We start from the raw sequence: 17,885 nt of genomic DNA on the forward strand, positions 1-17,885 counted from the left end.
CTTTTCCAGAGAGCTAGGTCTTCACATAAAGTGTCCAAGGTAGGATAACTTGAGCCTGATCTTGTGTGAAAAGAGAAAGAATACTGTTTAAATGGCTAAGGATGAGTTCAGCCTGTCTCACTTATGGACTGGGAATAAGATGAAGGTTGGGTCAGGGGGAACATGACAGAAAAAAGAGGTTGCCAGGGCAGGCATTGGCATTGGAAAGGCTCCTTGCATTGGGGACTTAGAAAAACAATTAGCAGCTTACATAAGCAGTATACGTTGTGCTGCTCTAGACACAATGTAGTTGCTTAGTTGTGTTTCATGAATATTATCACAGTGGACTTGACCGTTAAGACTACAGTAATGAAGGAGGAATATTGGTACTGTTGTTTTGTTAAATTCTGTGAAGCTGCCTAGAGTCATCTGAAGTGAGGTGACCTAGAAATTTAATAAATCAACAAACAAATCACCTGAGAATTTGAAGCCTGGAATTTACAATCAGCTCTGCCTCTAGTCACATTTAGCACACTGTGCTAATTGGGATCACACACCTACCAAAACCAATCAAGCAGAGGCCAGCCCCTGCCCTGTCATTCCCAGTGGCGTAGCTCATGCTGCCCAAACTATCATATAAAGAACAGTCCATACAACAACTCCTCCCATAGCTGTTTGTAGTTACAGAAGAGGATTTTTTTTTATTTTATTTTAGTCAGAATTTTAGACTGCTGCAATCTTATAACTCTTAGCAGTTTTATATGTACATAGCTATTTGATCTTCTGTTTGCTGCAGGACGTACATTGGGCTCTGGGGCCTTTGGGCGTGTGGTGGAAGCAATTGCTCACAGCCTAAGCCATTCCCGTTCTACCATGAGAGTTGCTGTGAAAATGCTCAAGTGTGAGTTTGGACTGTTTCTTTTTCCTCCCGGCTCATGGAGATGCAAATAATCATGCTGTCTTCCAACAGTGCATGACTTCTTCCTTTAAGTTGTTTAACAATGTATTGTCATATTCATTGCTGATCTACCTTCCTGTTCAATTATCTTTGGTACCAATCACATGGCATGCATAAAGGATGTCCATAATGTATAATGTTACCCTGCTTAATGGAGGACGCTATTATATGGCTAAGCAAGATTGCCACAATCGCCCTTCAAGTATAGACCCAGTGTGGATTGCACTTCAAACAAGTTTCTATATTTCATTACTGTATTTGTCCACCCTATAGCCACAGCCAGAAGCAGTGAAAAGCAGGCACTGATGTCAGAACTGAAGATCATGAGCCACCTTGGGCCTCACCTGAACATTGTGAACTTGCTTGGTGCTTGCACCAAAGGAGGTACTGTTTTCATTTTAATCTCTTCAACCTGGATGTCTACCTCTGCCCTTGCCATTTTCTTCCACTTACTGCAGTTCCAATCTTTTGAATTGGCATGGAGTTTGGCAAATAGATAAAGATGTTCATGCCTTGGTGCTTCATTAGTTAATCAGCTATTCCTGTATAGCTATTTTCTGAAAAGGATATAACCTGCCCTTTATCACTCTCCAAATTTCCATGAGAACAATACCATTTACCTGTTTCCCATCTACATATTTCCATTTCCTCATTAGAATGTAAGTTAAGCTCCTGGTGATTTACTTGGAGAGATCTATGTAGAATTTTGAGCATGATGTGCTAATAGTTTGTCACTGCCTTTTCAGGACTTTAAAAAAGTTTAACATACAGCCCTGAACTTCCCAGGTGGTCTCCCATCCAATTACTGATCACAGCTAACTGTGTTTAGCTTTTCAGAATCAGCCAAGGCCGGCTGTGCGTTGCCACTTAGTGAATGTCATTTCAATGAGGCTACCTTTGATTCTTATTTTTTTATTGAATACACACAACTCTATTTGCTATTTTTAGATTTCAGTACTATAGAGACTGTTCTGATCACAAAACAGATTCAGATGTTAAAGGAGGCATGTTCTGAAACTGCACTTTTCTAGATGCATTGCATAAAAATTGCCAGCTCTTTTTCAGTTATGCTTTTATGATTATGTAAATAGCTGGGTCTGTAAATAGCACGGCCATCATCTGATATGGGTACAGTGAAATATATTTATTTTTATCAGATCAATGTATTCCTGCCACCTTTTGAAATGCTTAAAATCACATGACAGTTTTTAAAAATGGTAACTTGCATGTCCAGCCTACTTGCCTGGTAGTGGAGGTATGTAATTTGTGCAGGTATGTGCAACTCTTAAAGAAAAAAGAAATGCCACTTAATCCAAATAATAAAAACAGTGAGGAGGTCAAGGCCAGCAACAGGGCCCAGGAGTTGGTTCACATGCTCATCGAGCTAAGGGTTTTTGCTTTGTAGTGGAATAGTCAGCAGATGGCAGATGTGTGATATAAGTGCTCCAGGACACAGTAACACAAATCTCTGTGTACAGTCTTGTGTGTGTGTGTTTGATCTCTTGATATGCAAATCATTTGTGTCTCCTAATAGGGAGAAGGAGTTTTGTTTCTTCTTCTACTCCATTACTTAGAGAGGAGTATCAACCACTAAGCATATGAATTGATCCAAACATCTGCTGTAGGGGAAGGGTAATTTAGCCATGAGATATAGCTCAAAATAACAGTCCATTGGATTATTCTGATACTTGGCAATAATAATAAATGATGCTCCAAATGAACTTGGACATAGCATTGTCGAACCAGGTTTTTAATAATGAAAATTGGGGATATGTCTGGGAAATACGAGCATATGTTTACAAGCTTCTGCAAAAGTATGCAATGACATTTTAACTCTTAAAAAGACTGACCTCTTTCTCTCTCAGATACAGGCCCACAGAAAGAGAGTTGGAAGCCTACTTCCCACACTTGAGTGATACTGTTTTGCCTGGACTATATTACTAGGCATGTGAGACTTCCCCAAAATAATGCTTTTCCGAGTAAAATGTTCCAGCACACAAAAAATATAGTATTCAGAGAAGAAATATTCTAAATTAGCTTTTGTTTTGAAATGGTAGTTTCAGTGTACAAAGGTGGTTCTTGATGTTTGGTGGAGCACTCAGTTATGCAAACTCCCCAAACGAATGCTTGAAAATACTTGCAACTTCAGCAAGTCCATCATTAGCTTATGAGCAATAGGTATTTTCTGACTTACTGAGGATGACCTTCTTCTATACAGGCCCCATCTACATCGTAACAGAGTACTGTCATTATGGAGACCTTGTGGACTATCTACACAGGCACAAGCACACCTTCCTGCAGTGCTACAGTGAGAAGGCCAAGGAAGAAGCGGAGCTGTATGGGAATGGCCCGCCTGAGGACAGGCTGCAGAGGTGCCTATCAATTTGATTACCTGTCAATATAGTCATACCCAACTTATAGCAGTGGTGAGGCTGAGTTAATAAACACAGATAAAACAAACTGCAAAACACACTAATACACACACATACACAAAAGCCCACTAAGAAAAGAACAGAGAGAACAGATTTATTCTTCTTTCAAGTGCCACAGTGTTGAGGATTAGGGGTTTTGTGTTGTCCCCAAGCCCTGACCTTTCTGGTTAGTCTTCCTGGTACACTGAAAAAGAACTTTGGGGATTACTTCCTCTGTGGAGTCCTTGGTGCACTCTGAGCTTGGTTGTTTTCTTGCAGACATTTCATTGCCTGACTAGGCAACATCTTCAGTGCTAGAAGGGAGTGGGGTTTGCTCCCTGTTTATATACAGTAGCTTGCCCTGCCTGTGTTGGGGGGGGGGGTGTTCTCTCTTTGGTAGTTCCTTGATTAGGCTGTTGTTTGGTGCTTGATTGTTTGACTGAGTTGGTAGTCCCTTGATTAGGGTATTATATACTGCTTGAATGTTTGTCTGGTGTTAATCCTGGTTTTAATCTTTGCTTATCTGGGTGTTGATTGCTGGCAAGGAGGTGTTCTGGTCTTTTTGTTTCCTTTTTAGCTTTTTTATTGTCTCTTTTGAATGGTACGTAAATGTTGTTTACCTTTATGTGCCTGTTGAAGGCTGACTTGTCTGAGTGCCAGGCTTCCAGGAATTCCTTAGTGTTTTTGGATTTAGCTTGGTGACCTTTCACCTTTCACCAGGATGCTCACAGTTTCTCAGTTGAAACTATAGTTGAGTCTGTCCATGTGTTGTGAGATTAAGGAGTTCTCATCGTGTCTTCTGACTGCTAGTTGGTGTTTGTGGATGCGCTCTGCTAGTCTTCTGCCTGTCTGTCCTGCATAGTGGCTGTTACAGTCTTTGTACTGTATGTTGTAAATAACTCCTGTTTTTCCTTCTTGGGCTACCAGATCTTTTGGTTTACTTAAGATGGTTTAGAGGGCTTTATTTGGTTTGTGTGCTACGGTGATGCCGTGTGGTTGTAATAGTCTGTTGGTTGTTTCTGAGATGTTTCTGATATATGGCAGTGTTATCCTTTTCATAGCTTCTGCTGGTTGTGCTGTAGTGGGTTGAGGGTCAGCCACTTTTTGATAAAGTTGTGTGGGTATCCATTTTGTTGGAAGATGCTGTATAGGTGGACTCTTCCTTTGTCTGGTGTTCTGCTTTGTTGCAGTGGGTTTGTGCTTGTCTGAATAATTACAGCTATAATTACAGCTGAATTACACAGCTCCTCTTGTGGGAGGTTGGGTTGTTACTTTGGTAATGGAGCACTTGATTAGTGTCGGTAACTTTCTGGTAGACTTATGTTTCTAGTTTGCCATCATTTCCTCTACTGATGAGGATGTCCAAGAAGGGTAGTGTGTTGTTGTTTTCTTCTTCCCTTGTGAATTTTATTCCTTTGAAGATGTTGATGGTTTCATGTGTCTCCTCCAGTTGTTCCATTTTTCTCTTCTCTTTGATTGGTATTACTTCCTCTTTATAAAAATAATAAAATTAAAGTGAATTTAACTCAGATTGGGCTTTTCCTTGTGTTATTCATTTTATTTTATTTTATTTTATTTTATTTATTTATTTTGGATTACATCAGATTTATCTCCTATAATGGGGTGATACTTGTCTCATTGAAGGTGAACATTATGTCATCTGAAAATTACTTCTAAGTCACAATCCACTTATACAGAAATTATCTTAAAAATGAATCAGCAGCATTCCAGTTACCTTTACTTGCAGCTTATAAAAAATAGAAACAAATTGCTGAGTCCACTTTGATTATGCCCAGGATAGTGCAAGGGATATTTAGCAAAATTGTCCATATGCAGTGCAGGAAAGTAAATATATGTTTTGCGTGTATGTATTCTATATATTTACTGTATATACACATCTAAATGAAAAGCATACACACATACATACATGAAAAATTGCACTGATTTAAAAGCATCTTTTGTTTGTTTTGTTTTGCACATCCATTCCAATCAACATCCCAGACTAAGATGTGTTGCATGTATCAAATGAAGAGAGATATTTCAAAGTTTATATATCCCAAAAATTGTCATAGGAAGGGATATTCAAAGATTCCTCCAGTTATGGTACTTTGCATACCATTGCATATACAGGGTGTACTAAAAGTCATGCCCCATAGACAATTTATTATATAAGTTACATTAAATGTTTGAATTGGTTTCAATTTAACACTTCCTAACTCTTTTGATGCATGACCTCTGAACATTCCTAAATACAGTAACATTTTCTCTGGAAAAAAAATCAATAAAACATACTGGGATAGGCCCATAGGGTCTGACATTTGGTACATACTATATACACACAATACCCTTCTACTACTGAAAATGGACAAGATGTTTCATAACTCAGGCATCTGCACCAGCATGTCTCACATGCAGCAACCTTTGATTCAATCTTGGTGATGAATAATGTATAATTAATAATGATGAATAATGTATAATTATTCATCACCAAGTGATTTATAGTATATTTATCACTATACCCAATCTACCTTTCACTTAGAATATTTCTCTGGCTTCCATGATGGAAACGTCACATTCTGCTGCATTTTCTTCCATAGAATAATTTCTCTTGGACTTTCCCTTTCTTTGCCTATCGACAGCTTTTAATATTGTAAACAAATAATGTGAGAACAAACACTATTAAGTTTTGATTCTTGCCTTCCTGCTTTTATACTAAAGGTGGCTTGTTATTGGAAATCTGCCCTAATGGGACAAACAAATGGTTTAAATAACTTCTCCCTCTCTGCAGCCATACATCCTTGTCTGTAGAAAGTGATGGGGGCTACATGGATATGAGTAAGGATGAATCACTGGATTATGTGCCCATGTCTGACATGAAAGGTGAAATCAAGTATGTGGACATTGATTCTTCCAATTATGGCACAACCTATGAGCTGAACAGCTATTCACCATCAGGTAAGGGAGATTACACAAAAACAGTTTGCATAATTATTCTTCAAATATATCGGTAGTAATTTAATTACCTTAAGAGAAATTGCAAAAAAAGAAGTTTTGTTCATTATTAAATGTTGTGCTATAATTTAATGTTGGGTGAAGGAAGCTTCTAATTTGTTCTTCCAGAGATCAATTGGTCTTATATCCCAGCAAGGCCTTTATAGTGTGTGTGTGCAGAATGGTTTTATGTCTCTACCCTTTTTCAAAGTGATTCAGTAAACACTGTGTATCTATTCTATATTTCCAGCTTCAGAAAAGGTGACCTTGATCAATGAGTCTCCTCTCCTCAGCTATACTGATCTTGTTGGAGTTAGCTTCCAAGTGGCCAATGGAATGGAGTTCTTAGCTTCTAAAAATGTAAATATATTTGCACTCAGGATTATGTAACTATATTTATGGATATCTGGTTTCAGTGGAGAAGGGGTTGGTTGGGTGCTTGTTTGTGGCTCAAGAAAGATACCGAAACAGGCAGAGGTGAACAGGAATGTATCAGTAGGCTCTCTCAGAAGCATAAACAGGAGGGCTGTTAGTGTAGGAGTTACTAGACTTTGGTATGTTGTTTCGTAGGCATTACTGCATCCTTCTTCATAACAAGACATATTTACCTAATCCCCTGCGTGCATAGACCAAAAGCCATAGCATTCAGTAAGAAAAGACTAGCTCAGTATGTTCAGAGCCAGCCTGAATATTCAAGCACAGTGAGGTAGTCCCTCAGACTACGGATCTGATAGGTCATGAATGGGAAGCTGACTGTTAGTTTGTATTCTTCCTTGCAGGTTAGGTAGAAGATCTGGTGAGTATATTTTGCTTTAAATGCTCCCAAACCTGGCTAGCTTGAGTTACTAGGCACCTTGGATTAAATGGGTAGATGGGAGATTTTCCACTGGCTCCTCTCCTTCAGGTAGCAAAAAATCTTGCAGTGTAGCTTAGTATCACAATAAATCCAATTAATCATGTCATAGAGTTCACTTCAGACAGAGTAGCTCACTCATCAGCATGTCTATATTGTCATAATCCTGATCAGGGTTGAGCCATCTTGGTCACATAAGGCATTTTGCTAATAGTGGTGGCAAAGAAAAAAAAAGCTAAAACTTGTGCAAAGAGACCACTTCTAAATTACCACATAGAAAATCTGTGCTTGTTTTTCTGAAGTGCATTCTCACAAACTAGCATTAAGATTTCACACATAGTATGGATGTTACAAGGGATTGCTAGTACCACAGGGTAAAAAAAGTAGGACTGGGAAGCATCTTGACCCATAGGACTGAATATTTCTTAGGGAGGGACCTGGCATGTATATAAGAACAGAGAAATGGAACTGAAAAGAAAACCATATGCAAGAAAGATATGACTTCTTGTGAGAAGTTCTGCCCAGCAATGAATTTGGAAGGTAGAAGAATCACAGCACCTCAAAGTACAAGGAAATAATTCTGCGATGAGGTGTGAACTCAGCCTTTATAGTTCCTAAAACATAGCATGTTATGTGAACCAGGCAACTGCAGTTATTTGATAAATAATAGTTTAAAAAACAGTGGTTAAACAAAATGTGCCTTAACATAATGTACGAACTTAGTGTTCAAAATCAAATTCTCTGATTTTGTATGAGTCTTGTTTCTTTGGAACCATGGACAGAGAGTGCTGCAATATAGTAAACAATAGGAACAAACCATGTCTTTGTTTTTCTGCTCCTTAGTGCACCTTTGCAATTCCTGTTACAATGGCTTGCTTGTGTGTGAAGGCAAAGGATGTGGACTGGAGCAGCCTTAAATTTAACCCAGGATATCTTATATCTGAGAAAATATTCTGTCCCTAATTCTTGTTCAACCAACTGTCAAATATTCCTTCAACACTGCTGATAGGATAGTGTCTTCTACTACACCAGGGGCAGCAGGCTAGTGTGGGCAGCAGGCATTCACAACTCTGTTTTCCAACTGAATTCAAGAGGAACAAGTTGAGAAGATCCCATTGCTGCCTCCTGGCATCTGCTGCCTGAAGGAATCCTTCACATGCCTAAAACTCAATAACTATTCCATGATAAGAGTGCTCTAGTCAGCCAGTAATAAAAAACACCTAAACCTCCCCCCCCCAAAAAAAAACCAGTTTGGGCCTCTGGCCACTGCTCTCTCTTTAAGCAAAGTGTTACATTAATGCAGATATGAATACGCACCATTATTTTCACCTAATATTAAACCAACTCCCAATATGCTTTGAGTGACCTATGACAGCGGCAGAGGCAATCGTCTTAAAAATAAGTATCTCGGCTAAAGCACTGCTGCTTGCATTTTTGTGGGCTTTGCAATGCTTTTGCAGAGTATTTTAAAGAATCTCGAAGTCTGCAAAATGAGACTGTGGTGTGAGAGGAGAAAATGAACTCATAAAGCATAGGAACCAGTATTTCCACAGTAGTGTTTCTACATCTCTCTAAAGCTGTGGCCTGAGCACCTATTCAGTGTATTCATTACATTGTCTCACAGCATTCTGTGATGCTGCTTTGTTCTGAAAACCTCTGAGGCACAATAACTTCTTTTGAAATAAAAATGAGAACACCTGAGATATATATCTACACACAGAGCATGTCTTTCCCCTATTATCCAGTGTGTGCACCGAGATCTGGCTGCAAGAAACGTACTGATCTGCGAGGGGAAACTGGTGAAGATCTGTGACTTTGGCCTAGCCAGAGACATCATGCGGGATTCAAATTATATTTCCAAAGGGAATGTGAGTAGCAAGATTACCTGGACGGTGGGTGTCCCTTTTACCAAAATAGGAAGAGAGGCAGAGTTAAGCCTACAGCAGGAATTTAGGAGTATCCTTTCTCCACGAATTTGAATTCTCAGGCATTCTGAATATCTGTTTTATGTGGCTGGCCATATACCCGAATACAGCCATTAAAGAAGGAACTATGAATTCTCAGAAGAATGCATCTTCACTGTCTTGTTTTACAGTTAACTGGCACCCGTGGGGATTGGTAAATGCCAGATAAATGTAGTCTCTGGTTGCTTGAGAGTTGCTATTAAACCCTAATACCTACCAAATGGAAGCAGAGAGATATGCCGGTTGCTTGAGAGTGCCGTTTTTTTCCGGTTCAATTGCTTGAGAGTGCCGGTTGCTTGAGTTCTGGTTAACTGAGAACCTACTGTATTATGTTTTTGATTAGACCTAAGCTTAGCCAGAAGAGTTATGGCTTTTTTTGGGTAACAGTCCATCCCTGTGTCTTGCCTTACCAAAAGGGTATCAATGGTTACCTCCTGGATAGTTTTTAAATGATTTGGCTATTTCCATCTGCTTTTAAGAAAACTGATCCCCCCATTTATGTTGTTGCTGCTATTGTTTTAATGATTTTCGCTGCTATTTATTTTAATGACTTCTATTTTTATAATGTTTATTTATTTGTTCAAATTGTGAAGTTGCAAAGCATCTCAAGGAGCTTGTTTCAGAAAGAAACATAAAATATTTCACATTGATGATTATTTTGGCCCCATCTACCCACAAGGTAATTCAGTGAATTGGTAACACTTCATGCTAGCCCTGGAACCTATTCTTGAAATTCTTCATAGATGATTTTGTATGGAATTATCTTCATCTCTACGGTCTCTGGGAAGAACTTTGTCCTGAGTTTGAAAAGAGACTTTCCTTTACAGAGGTGTAAATTCTTCATGTCTCTTTTATATGTGAGGTATGCCAGTAGAGTTTTAGACCTCACCTAGAGGTAACCTTGGTTTTACACCATTACTTTCTAGGCAGAAAGGCAGATTTTCCCAACCTGGTGATCTCCATATGTTTAGAACTATACTCCTCATAATTCCTTGCTATTGGTCATGCTGGCAGGAACTGATTGGAGCTGAAATCCAAAACATCTAGCAAGCTTCAGATCGCCAATCAATTCTTTTCAGCTAATTTCTATATAGCTATATCACTAAATGTAGGACTGTACAACTTGCACACTGTAATCATCATTATGGGTACAGGTAAGCAAGCTTCCCAAACTCCTCATACGTAAAACTCAAAGTACTCTATTGATCTCCTTATCATTCCCATGCTGATCACTTCCTGTTGAACTTGGTGTGTACTGTATACACTTACTGTAGGTTGCGGCTTTCAGGGACTGAAACAGTCTTACCAGAGTCCTGCTATGAGTCATTTTGCACAGCTGGGAACAGAAGGCACGTCTCTAAATCTCCCTTACCCAGTCAGTCTCCCCAATATATAGGAAATGAAACCTCTGGCTCTTCGCAATTCTTCCTGGAAATTATTTTCAATGCTGGTTGCACAAGTGAGCCCTCTTCCAGCCTAGAAGATGATGATTAGGAGAACAGCACGCAAACTGCTAGAGAAAAAAAAAACAGAAGCAGACTGATTTCACATGTCACAGAAAAGTATGAGCTGGGGAGAGGAATACAGGAAATGGTGGTAACAAGCATAATATAGCTGTCCCTCTCTTGAGGGTGTCTTCTGCTCAACCAGCCAAAGTTTTTTCTATACAATATAATGTTTTTCCTGATTATTTCAGGCTGCAAGTGTTTCTGAATTCTTTCCAATGATCTCTAGAAGCTCACTAGTCTATGGCTAACAGTTCTCAGGATGTAATTCAATGCAAACAAATAAAATCCATGAAAACTAGAAGCCATTAAAATAGAACAAATTGATCAGCTAAGACAATCACTTCTCAGTTACTTTGGGAGGCACAAAGAGCTAGTTTGCACTTAAAAGTCTGCTGCTAAGTTGTCTTCCTAATATTGCATGAATCCCCAATTCTTCCTCACAGGACTGTTGTATGTCAGTAGGGGAGCAATCTAACACACATACAACTCACAATGTAAATAGAGTTCGCTGTGTATCAGTCACCCTGGTTGAACATCTGCACTAGTGCTTGGAGGCCAAGGATATGACCAGGGAGCTGTGCAACGTCAGAGGCAGGGTCCTCACTAAAGCCCCATTAGCTTTCAATATGTGGATTTCCCTCCATACATTTGTGAAGGAACTTGGAAAGGAAACTAGCATCTGAAGCTTTTCCTCCTCCTATCTCTGTTTTTGAAATAGTTGTATTTTCCTTGAAATTGGATCTGGATTGTGATCATTAATTTAAACTACTTCTGAAGGAGCAATCAATTCCCTACATATGAAATTTAGAACATATACTGTTATTATTGTTAATTATTTGACTAAATGTTTCACTGCTGACTGGAATCACATTTTGCCATATTGCTATCATACTGAGCAGGACCAACAGTGGCAAGGTTATAGTCATGGGATCCCCCTCTCTGACTAAGAAGGACTTGTAGTTCTTCCCAGGTTCCAAATGAGTTCCATTAACATTCACAGAAAAGCATTGTTAGCAAAATATGAATTCAAAAACCTTCAATGGTCAGTGCTATGGCAAGCTTTCTAAATAAAATCCCTGTTTTGTCTTTTTCAACAGACCTTCTTGCCTTTGAAATGGATGGCCCCTGAGAGCATCTTCAACAACCTCTACACTACCTTAAGTGATGTGTGGTCCTTTGGGATTCTTCTCTGGGAAATATTCACTCTGGGTATGTCTTTTTGGTCAGCTTTGTCCAGCTTGCTTTTGATACATCCTGCCTTCCAAATGGTCTATGTTTAAAATGAAAAACGTGTGTTACTTCTGTAGTCTACCTAAAGAACCTTCTCTTTATTTATATAATTAGTGTTCTCTGGCATCTGTCTTTCTGTCTGAGGGGGACCACTTCCAACAGCCATAGTTATTAATGTGAAATTAAGAAAGAGATGGTGATTGCCTAAGCTCATTCTTTTGGTCTTAGGTGGGACTCCATATCCTGAACTGCCTATGAATGAGCAATTCTATAATGCTATTAAACGTGGCTACCGGATGTCCAAACCTACCCATGCATCCAATGAAATGTGAGTATTTTGGGGAAACAATTGTCTTTCTCAAGTAGCGGAAATGTCATCCACTTTTCAAGCATTTCCCAAACCATGAAATCTTCTTTCATACATTTGTCCAGCTATGAAATTATGCAGAAATGCTGGGAAGAGAAATTTGAGATCCGACCTTCTTTCTCTCAACTGGTGGTACTTATGGGGAACCTGCTAGCAGACAGCTACAAGAAGGTAAACTACATTTGACCTGAAAAGATAAATAGGAAGGGATCAATTTCTAAATCAAAATCTAGATAGTAACCTTTTCTTTGCCCATTGGAAGAATAAGGGACTGAGAACTTGTCTCCAAATTTGTTCATTGTTGGCCATTATTTGGGGAAAGTCCTGAAAAAATGTGGGTTGCCCATTGATATAGTACTTTCTGATGCAATTCCAATGTTTAATTTCCATTCAGAATTCTAAATCTTGATCTATTGTTCTTAATTGTCATAAGCTCCTAAAAGGCTTAGGTTTTCTTATGCAGTACTTTAGTGGTTTAATATTATTAGAATGATCTCATGATTAATGGGAGCCAGTTTCTATAAGCAGCTCAGTTTCTATAAATTTCTATAAGTTTCTATGAGTTTCTATGAGTTTCTATAAGCAAGACTGCCCACGTCATGTGTTCCCTGCCTCCTTAGAAGATCTGCATGAAGCAACACCAGAAGCGATCGCCTGTATAGCTGAACTGGACATCCAGTTATGAGGCTCCTGCTGTATCCCTTCAAAAGTTTTCTATATAATTGTGTGGACTGTGTGTATATATTTGCCTTTTCTCTTGTCATATACTCATCATATGATATATATATACACACACACACACACATATGCATATGCATATTAGAATGACCTCATGATAAATGGGAGCCAGTTTCTATAAGCAGCTCAGCATCCATATTATCTGTCTCCTCTATAAAAAGCGTGCTATAATCATAACTTGTAGGTGAAGCCTTACTTTGTTGAGGGGGGTGGAATTAAACCAGATATATACCTATTGTTATATCAAAATTCTCCAGTCTGGTGTCTTTTGCAATATACTATTGTTCCTAGCCATTGACCATGTAATCTACTAGTAACAACAGTAGGAACCTTGAAATACATTTCTGCAAACTTGTGGGTTGAATGCCCATCCCATTTCTACATCAGACTCATTTTGAGGAATTCTCAAGTATCCCTGAAACCTGAAGTAAAATAGGTGACAGGAAATAAAAGGACCATTGTAGAGGTGACATGGAATCAATCGGGTTTTTTTTTTACTTTTGCAGCTTGTAAAAATCTTAATTGCTATGAACCGTTGCTATAATCTTTGAGAGTTGAATTTTGTACATTAATTTCTATATGTGTGTCAACATTCCTGGAAGCATAAAGGACAACATGAACATTAAAAAAAACCATTATGTTTATGCAAAAACATAACATTTGGCATTTTCAGAATGGCTCTATTCAGACTCTGTTAAAGTTGGTTGACCTCAACAAGCCAGTCAATCTGCTTATGATTCTGAAGTAATTGAGTGAGACATGAAGAAGGAAAGGGAATATGTTGAACTGTAACTAATGGCTACAGACTGATGCATCAGACTGCAACCGAGATATGACCAATAACCTCAGTTGAAATCAGACTTCATGTGATAAATAGCTACCTCATTCACCTTCTAAAAGTCCTTCAAACTTTTGAAAGATAAAGCTGGCATATCCCAAGTTAGCAAAGCATAGTTGCATGTCCAAAACATTTGGCTTATACGGCACATTGTTTTAAAAAAGGGTAAACACAGTGTGCATGCACAGTCCCCATGCTGAGATGCACTAGACCTCATCGTTCACTCCTGTTCACAGCTATTCAGAAGTAAGCAGTGATGCTTGTTCTCAGATAAGGGAGATACAACAACAGCTTATACATGCCTAAAACGTCTACTTAAAAGTAAGAACCATCCATTTTCAATAGCCATTACTTCTAAATCTTTAGAATTGCAGTCATAATATATTAATTGTTACTACAACATGCAATATACTCAAGTATAAAAGTTTGTTCTTCTGTAATACTGAGCTGTGTATTGTGCATATGAATAGATTTATGTACTCACCAACTCTTTCTGTTCTCTCTGCCTTGCATGAGAGCAGAAGTACCAACAAGTAAATGAAGAATTCTTGAAAAGTGACCACCCTGCTGTTGTCCGTACAAGGCCCAGGAACACAGGAGTCAGTCCCTCTAGGTCCACTGCAAGTGAGAGTGCCAGTTCAAGTGCTGTCCTCTATACAGCTGTGGAGCAGAATGGAATGGACAATGATTATATCATTCCTTTGCCTGATCCTAAACCAGAGGGAGACAGTAATGACCCTCAGGAGGCCTCTAGCAGCAGAGCAAGGTTAGAATATTTTTAAGTTGTTGTGCCTACTGTGGCATTATTCAGTCCCAGCTGCCTGTTCTCTTGATTAGGAAAATATAATGAATATGCAAGATACTGGTGAAAAGAACTTTCAACAATATCTTGTATATTCTGTAGTCATTAGTGAAATGACTACAGAATGCCTGCCCTTGAGGAATATATTCATTAAATACTCCTTTCAAATGGTCACCTAGCATTTGATTACTTCTTTTTCAAAATTAGAGCATGTCTGTCTGTCTGTCTCTGTCTTTCTTTCTTTCTTTCTTTCTTTCTTTCTTTCTTTCTTTCATTCTTTCTTTCATTTTTTGTTTTAAATATCACTAGCCCCAAAATCAGACTGGAAGATGGTGATGATGATGATGATGATGATGATGATTGATGATGATGATGATGATTGATGATGATGATGATTCATGGCATTCAGCTATGTCTATCACAAATGCATGGACCTAATCCTCACTCTTTTTCTTTCTCAATTTCTAGTTCAACCCTGAATGAAGCAAACACATCATCTACTATATCTTGTGACAGCCCTTTAGCCCCTGAGCAAGAAGAAGAACAAGCATCTGAATTAAAGCCAGATTGCTAGGGTTACCAGTGCTCGGTGCTCCTGTATATGCTGGTACTGGGGAGTTCCATCCCATGGAAAAATGTGCATGTCCCCTTCATTCAATCATATCACAATTCAGTTGCAACTTGTCCCACCTTCCTCTTTAACCTAAAACAGAAGCCAGGAATGATAGAAAGAGGACTTTTCTGAGGCCAGGAGTATCCAGTAGAACTGCAGACTAAATCAGAACAATCTTAGTCTGTGTTGTGTGGTAATTCTTTGTGGCTTCTCCACTTCTGAACTGGGATTATATTCATTTCAACCCTTAATGCAGAATTTGTTCTTCCATCACCGAATACAATATTCATTCACCATTCATGTTTCTGTCTGCGAACTCAGAGTATTGGAAGAGTATCTATGAAATCTCATCTTCATTTAACAGCCACAACCATTTCTGGATAAAACTACTCTCCCCATGGCAAAGATGTCTCCGCAGGGTCAAGCAAAAGAGTCTCCAGGGTTCTTCTGGGACAAACGCCTTTTGATTCTTGCAAGTTTACTTGTCTGATAGATATTCAATTACTGGATTATCAAGGGATGCTTTTAAAAATGTATCCTTAGAAAGGATAGGTAGTGTACAGATGGACAGAAGGACAGAGATGATTTGCAGAGGAAGTTAAACTCACTAGAGACTCAGAAAAGTTCCAATCACTGTTTAAGCCATAAGATTTATGATGATAAATGAGGTTTAAGCTGAACACTTAAGTTGGGGCCTGCCTTTCTTCCTGGATTCCCCACTTCTTTTGTTACAGGATTCCACCATTAGGGTAAATGATATCATGGATTATAGGTACTCAAAGATACTGCAACTGCCCAGACAGTAGCTAAGGACAGTAGCTAAAGCAGCATCTTTATTGTGGAAAAAAAAATACAGAGCATATGGAGACTCAGCTAAAGATTCAGCTGAGACAGCAGCAGGAACATTCAATGTTACACTTTCAGCAGGCTGCCCTTTCATTGGATCAGTCTTTGAAAATGAATGCTTGGATTTATCCAAAGACCATAAGAGGATGAAAAATGGATCATAAATTTTCTCTTTCTGCTTCTGCACTTTGTAAGCAAAAAGCCTCACTGCCTAATTGGCAGCTACAGTATATCTTTGCTTTACTTCAGAGGGTTATTGATAACAGCAATTGTGGGGAAGTCCCATTCTTCCTCTAGCAATGGAAAGGAGGAGGCTTGGCTTAGAGGTCCAACAGAGGTCCTTCTCATTAGGACCTCTGTTGAACCTCTGTTGGATCTCTGTTGGGAAGGGTGATTAAGATGATGAGAAGAGAGTCTATCCGAAAAGTACTACTCTTTTTAAAGGAAAATAATGTTTTAATATTCCTGGAAGAAACTTATTTTCTTGTCTCTTCCATTTTCACCCACTTCAGTAGGACTTCAATTTGAACTTTGGCTTCGAACGAATATATGAATTAAGAGAAGGTTTTTCAAGCTGTGTTTTGCTGAATCCTAGGGGTACTCATTTGCAACAGGTAGATCTTGGAAAGCAAGGTTGGATCTAATTAGTCTTTGATGGGACTTAATCAACTAACACAAAATCCTAGAGCTGTAGGCTAGACTGGGAAATTGAAAAACCTTCCCAGAATGCAACAACAAGCTTTTTCCATATTGCTGCCAAGGAGGCTACATTGATATGGACTTGTCATTTCCAGGAATAAAGCTTGACTTGAGGGAATCTTTACCATTATCCAAGCTTTCAGAGGCTGGGGACAGCACTTAATAATTTTGGGCTGTAATACCCATGGCCAGATATACCTTCCAAAGTGCTTAAAAGTGGATCTACTTACTGGCCAGAATGATCTAGCAGATGTAGGTCCCATACTACTTCAAATGACAAATGTGAGTTGTCTTACATAAATTGGAGGTCCCCCCGTGCATTTAATACCCTATCTGTAGTAATACAGCACAATTGTGAGGATTGCTTTGGTTGTGGCTGCCATCATTACTTTTTTAAGCCACTGTAGGCACCCCAGTACCCCCATTGGCTGCTACTTAGGTTTAATGAGCAGGTAGCTGAAATGCTTTTGCACATTTCATGTCTCTTCTTGTTGGCCTTTGCTCTACATAATGCACACATTTATTACAGTTTTGCTTCACTCATAAAGCAACCTGCTATAAAACAGATTTTTCTTAATTCTAGTCTGTCCTCTTCTATCAGAGGTGATTCTAATGTCTCCTGTGATCCACTAAAAAAAAGTATTTTAGCTACTTTTGATCACATTTTATTGATAGTAGAATAGGTATATCATATAGCTATAGTTAGGGGGATGTGTGTGGGGGTGTGTGTGGTGGGTGGGTATTAGATAGATTGGATAGATCATAGAGAGATAGAGATAGATAGAGATAGACAGGTGGGAGGGGATATATAGTGATTATTTTCCTCTGGTTAATCCATTTACAATTACCCATTTTTGAAATAATAGATACTCGCACTTATCACCTTAGCTTTGCTCAGTATTATGTCTGTTCTTTTTTAAGGCACTGTCAGAGTATTTGTTATGAATGTTTGGTTGAAGCGGCAACAATAGAGTTAGGGAATGTTTGCAGGCAAACATGCCACTTTAAAGTCCAGTGTTACAATAGCTAAAATGAATATTCTATAAATTATGGCCAGTACTGGGTTTATCTCCTTCTAATGTATTATA

At 38.7% G+C, this 17,885-nt stretch overlaps 1 protein-coding gene across 2 annotated transcripts in view; it reads left to right on the forward strand.

Moving 5' to 3' along the window:
* PDGFRB (platelet derived growth factor receptor beta) overlaps window positions 1–16,169 on the forward strand; it is an 84,667-nt gene extending 68,498 nt beyond the window's left edge. For both annotated transcript variants that reach the window (XM_063292207.1, XM_063292206.1), the window contains 11 exons: window positions 776–880; window positions 1,211–1,321; window positions 3,156–3,309; window positions 6,137–6,303; window positions 6,590–6,699; window positions 8,938–9,060; window positions 11,762–11,873; window positions 12,123–12,222; window positions 12,327–12,432; window positions 14,359–14,603; window positions 15,108–16,169. In XM_063292207.1, the coding sequence (XP_063148277.1) occupies window positions 776–880; window positions 1,211–1,321; window positions 3,156–3,309; window positions 6,137–6,303; window positions 6,590–6,699; window positions 8,938–9,060; window positions 11,762–11,873; window positions 12,123–12,222; window positions 12,327–12,432; window positions 14,359–14,603; window positions 15,108–15,213 (1,439 nt within the window). In that variant the 3' untranslated portion in view covers window positions 15,214–16,169. The remainder of the gene's footprint in view (window positions 1–775; window positions 881–1,210; window positions 1,322–3,155; window positions 3,310–6,136; window positions 6,304–6,589; window positions 6,700–8,937; window positions 9,061–11,761; window positions 11,874–12,122; window positions 12,223–12,326; window positions 12,433–14,358; window positions 14,604–15,107) is intronic.
* The last annotated feature ends 1,716 nt before the right edge of the window (window positions 16,170–17,885 follow it).

The sequence above is a fragment of the Candoia aspera genome, chromosome 2, assembly GCF_035149785.1.
Source record: "Candoia aspera isolate rCanAsp1 chromosome 2, rCanAsp1.hap2, whole genome shotgun sequence".
Lineage (NCBI taxonomy): Eukaryota > Metazoa > Chordata > Lepidosauria > Squamata > Boidae > Candoia > Candoia aspera.